This window comes from Larus michahellis, unplaced genomic scaffold (genome assembly GCF_964199755.1).
Source record: "Larus michahellis unplaced genomic scaffold, bLarMic1.1 SCAFFOLD_424, whole genome shotgun sequence".
NCBI classification, from domain to species: domain Eukaryota; kingdom Metazoa; phylum Chordata; class Aves; order Charadriiformes; family Laridae; genus Larus; species Larus michahellis.
This window is the reverse complement of record NW_027436074.1, coordinates 10,085-14,011: the sequence shown is the minus strand read 5'-3', so window position 1 is coordinate 14,011 and position 3,927 is coordinate 10,085. Positions and strand designations below refer to the sequence as shown.

Here is a 3,927-nt window from a genome sequence, read left to right as displayed (position 1 = left end):
AAGTTAAAAACCGGTAAAAAAAAAAAAAGTTAAAAAAAGTTATAAAAAGGAAAAAAAAGTTAATGAAAGTTTAAAGAAGAGTTAAAAGAAAAGTAAAAAAAAAAATAATGACAGAAGTTAAAAAAAGGGTAAAGAAAGGAATAAAAAGAGTAAAAGAGTTCAGGAAAGTTTAAAAAAAAGTTAAAAAAGGGGGAAAAAAAGGTTAAAAAGGTTTAAAAAAGTGAAGAAAGGGAAGAAAAGTGAAGAAGGAGTAAAAAAAAGTGAAGAAAAGTAAAAAGAAAAAGTTGAAAAAGTGAAAGAAGGGGGAAAAGTTTCAAAACAGTAAAAAAAAAAAAGATTTTAAAAAGGTAAGAAAAGTTCAAAGATTTTAAAGAAAAGGTTAAAAAGGGAAAAAAAGGTTTAAAAGGAGTTTTAAAAAAGAGGGGGAAAAAGCTCGGAAAAAGAGTAGAAAAAGGAAAAAAGGGAAAAGAGTTAAAAAAAAAACAGTCAGAAAAAAAAAGGGAAGTTTAAAAAGAAAGTTAAAAAGGGGAAAAAGTTTAAAAAAGGGGAAAAAAGTTAAAAAAGGGGAAAACAGTTTAAAAAAGGGGAAAAGGTTTTAAAAAGAAAGTTGAAAAAAAAGGGGAAAACCATTAAAAAGACGGGAAAAAGTTTGAAAAGAGGGAAAAAAAAAAAAAAGTTCCAAAAAGGGGAAAAGTGTTTGAAAAAAAGGGGAAAAAGTTAAAAAAAAAGGGAAAAAAGTTTAAAAAAAGGGGAAAAAGGTTTAAAAAAGGGAAAAAGGTTAAAAAAAAGGGGAAAAAAGTTTTAAAAAAGGGAAAAAAGTTTTAAAAAAGGGGAAAAGTTTAAAAAAAAGGGAAAAAAGTTTTTAAAAAGGGGAAAAACGTTTAAAAAAAGGGGAAAAAAGTTTAAAAAAAGGGGAAAAAAGTTTAAAAAAAGGGAAAAAAAAATATATATAAAGACGTAAACCCCCCCCCTTCCCCCCCCCCCCCCCCCGCCAAAAGTGAGGAAACGGGAGGAGCCCCCACCCCCCCCTCCCCCTCCCCCTCCCCCCCCGTTGCCGCCCGTTGCCCCCAGCGGGGGGGTGGGGGAGGGGCGCCCCCCCCCGTCCCTTCCCCCGTCAACAGGAAGCGGCGGTTGGGGGGGGGGGAGGGTCGGGGGGGGGCGACCGCGGGTCCCCGTTGGCTTCCGGCAGCTCCTCCATGGCCACCGCCTCGGGGGGGGCCCGGAAAGTGCTGAGGGTGGCCGCCGCCCTCTGCCCGCTGGCCACCGTGGCTACCAAAGGTTGGGTGGTCGTCGCCCCCCCCTCCCCCCCGCCCCGGCCACCGCCGTCGTCCTCGGGGAGAGCCACCGGCCCGGCCCAGGGCCCCAGCGACCTCGACCCCCGCCGGCGCCGCCGCCAGCGTAGCCAAAAGGCCGCCGCTAGCCCCAGGGCCGCCAAGATGGCCGCCGCCGCCCCCGCCCCGGCCAGACGCCCCCACGAGCTCTCCCGGGGGGCCGCCGTGGCCTTCGGGGACGGTCGGTGGCCCGCCGTGGTCTCTGGGGTCGGTTGGTGGCCCACGGTGGTCCTCGAGGCCGGTTGGTGGCCCACGGTGGTCCTCAAGGACAGTCGGTGGCCTGTGGTGGTCTCTAGGGTGGGTTGGTGGCCCACGGTGGTCTCTAGGGTCGGTTGGTGGCCCACGGTGGTCCTCGAGGCCGGTCGGTGGCCCACGGTGGTCCTCAAGGACAGTCGGTGGCCTGTGGTGGTCTCTAGGGTGGGTTGGTGGCCCACGGTGGTCTCTAGGGTGGGTTGGTGGCCCACGGTGGTCTCTAGGGCGGGTTGGTGGCCCGCGGTGGTCCTCGAGGCCGGTTGGTGGCCCCCGGTGGTCCTCAAAGGCACTTGGCGGCCCGTGGTGCTCTCTGGGGCCGGTCGGTGGCCCCCGGTGGTCTCCAAGGCCACTTGGTGGCCCAGGGTGGTCCTCGAAGCTGGTTGGTGGCCCGTGGTGGTCTCCGGGGCCGGCCGGTGGCCCATGGTGGCCTCCAAGGTGGGGCGGTGGCCACCGGTGGGCTCCAAGGTTGACCGGGGGACGCCGGTGGCCACGGGGGCGGGTTGCTGGCCGCCAGCGGTGGTCTTCAAGTCCGGCTGGTGGTCCCCGGTGGCCACCGGGACTCGTCGGGGGCCGGTGGTGGCCAGCAGGGCCAGCGAGGGGGCGGCGGTGGCCGGTTGAAGGCGGGCGGTGACCAGTGGGGCCGGTCGGTGGCTCCCAGAGGTGGCCCAGGGGCCGTCGGTGGCCACGGGGGTCGCTGGGGGGCTCGTGGCGGCCGGCGGGGACTCGGTGGCCACCGTGGGCGGCTCCGAGCTCAGGGTGGCCACCGAGGTGGGGGGGCCGGTGGCCAGGAGGGCACAGAGGGCGGTGGCCAGGAGAGCTGGGGGGTGGCCCCCCATGGAGCCGGCTTAAGGGGGGAAGGGGGGGGGCGGGACCTGTGGGGCCAGGGGAGGGCGTCACCCCACGGCGGTGCCCCACGGGACCCCCCAAGTGCCCACAGAACCCCTGGGACCCCCAAGTCCCTCTTGGGACCCCCAAGTCCCCCTGGGACCCCCATGTTCCTCTTGTGACCCCCAAGTCCCTCGGGACCCCCAAGTCCTTCTTGGGACCCACAACTCCCCACATCACCCTTGGGACCCCCAAGTCCCTCTTGGGACCCCCAAGTCCCTTCCGGGACCCCCAACTCCCCATAGAACCCCTGCGACCCCCAAGTCCGTCTTGTGACCCCCAAGTCCCTTCAGACCCCCAAGTCCCTCTTGGGACCCCCAACTCCCCATAGAACCCCCATGTTCCTCTTGTGACCCCCAAGTCCCTCAGGACCCCCAAGTCCCTTCCGGGACCCCCAACTCCCCATAGAACCCCTGCGACCCCCAAGTCCTTCTTGGGACCCACAACTCCCCATAGAACCCTTGTGACCCCCAAGTCCCCCTGGGACCCCCAAGTCCTTCTTGGGACCCACAACTCCCCATAGAACCCTTGTGACCCCCAAGTCCCTTGTGAGCCCCACAACCCCCACGGGACCCCCAAGTCCTTCTCAGACCCCCAACTCCCCATAGAACCCTTGTGACCCCCAAGTCCAGTCAGACCCCCAAGTCCCTCTCGGGACCCCCAACCCCCCCGGGACCCCCATGTCCCTCTTGTGACCCCCAACTCCCCACACCACCTTTGTGACCCCCCCCAAGTCCCTCGGGACCCCCAAGTCCTTCTTGGGACCCACAACTCCCCATAGAACCCTTGTGACCCCCAAGTCCAGTCAGACCCCCAAGTCCCTCTCGGGACCCCCAACTTCCCTGGGACCCCCCCCCTCCCCCCACGTCCCTCCTGAGACCGACACACCCCTCCCCGCCCCCCAACCTCCCCCCACATCACCCCTGGGACCCCCAAGTCCCGTTCCCCGGCCCCCCAAGTACCTGTGGGTCGCGGCCGTTGGGGCGAGCGCGGCGCGGGCAGGAAACGGGGAGCGCGGGCGGGAAACGCCGCCCAGGGCGGGGCCCCCCCCCCACCACCCCACTTCCCCCCCACACTTGGGGGGCTGGCGGAAGTTCGGGGGCGCCCCACAAGCCCTGGAGGCACCGGCGTATTTGGGGCACCCCATAGATTTTTCTTTTTTTGGGGGGGGGGGGAGAGAACGATGGCGGTTTCAGGGTGCCCCATAGATTTAGGGAGACGGTGGCGGTTTCGGGGCGCCCCATAGATCTGGGGAGCTGATGGTGGTTTCGGGGTGCCCCATAGATTTTTTGGGAAATGATGGCGGTTTCGGGGTGCCCCATAGATATGGGGAGAGGATGGTGGTTTCAGGGTGCCCCATAGATCGGGGGAGCTGATGGCCATTTCAGGGCGCCCCATAGATTTGGGGAGACGGTGGCGGGTTCGGGGTGCCCCATAGATCTGGGGAGCTGATGGCGGT

General features: G+C 59.6%; 1 protein-coding gene across 1 annotated transcript; it reads right to left on the bottom strand.

Annotated features, from left to right (window-relative positions):
• Positions 1-1,114: 1,114 nt before the first annotated feature.
• On the bottom strand, positions 1,115-3,927 carry LOC141736916 (uncharacterized). The gene is made up of 2 exons (XM_074571562.1): positions 3,431-3,927; positions 1,115-2,455 (listed from the first exon to the last, which is right to left on the bottom strand). The coding sequence occupies exon 2, from the start codon at positions 2,417-2,419 to the stop codon at positions 1,115-1,117; it is 1,305 nt and encodes a 434-aa protein (XP_074427663.1). The 5' UTR covers positions 2,420-2,455; positions 3,431-3,927.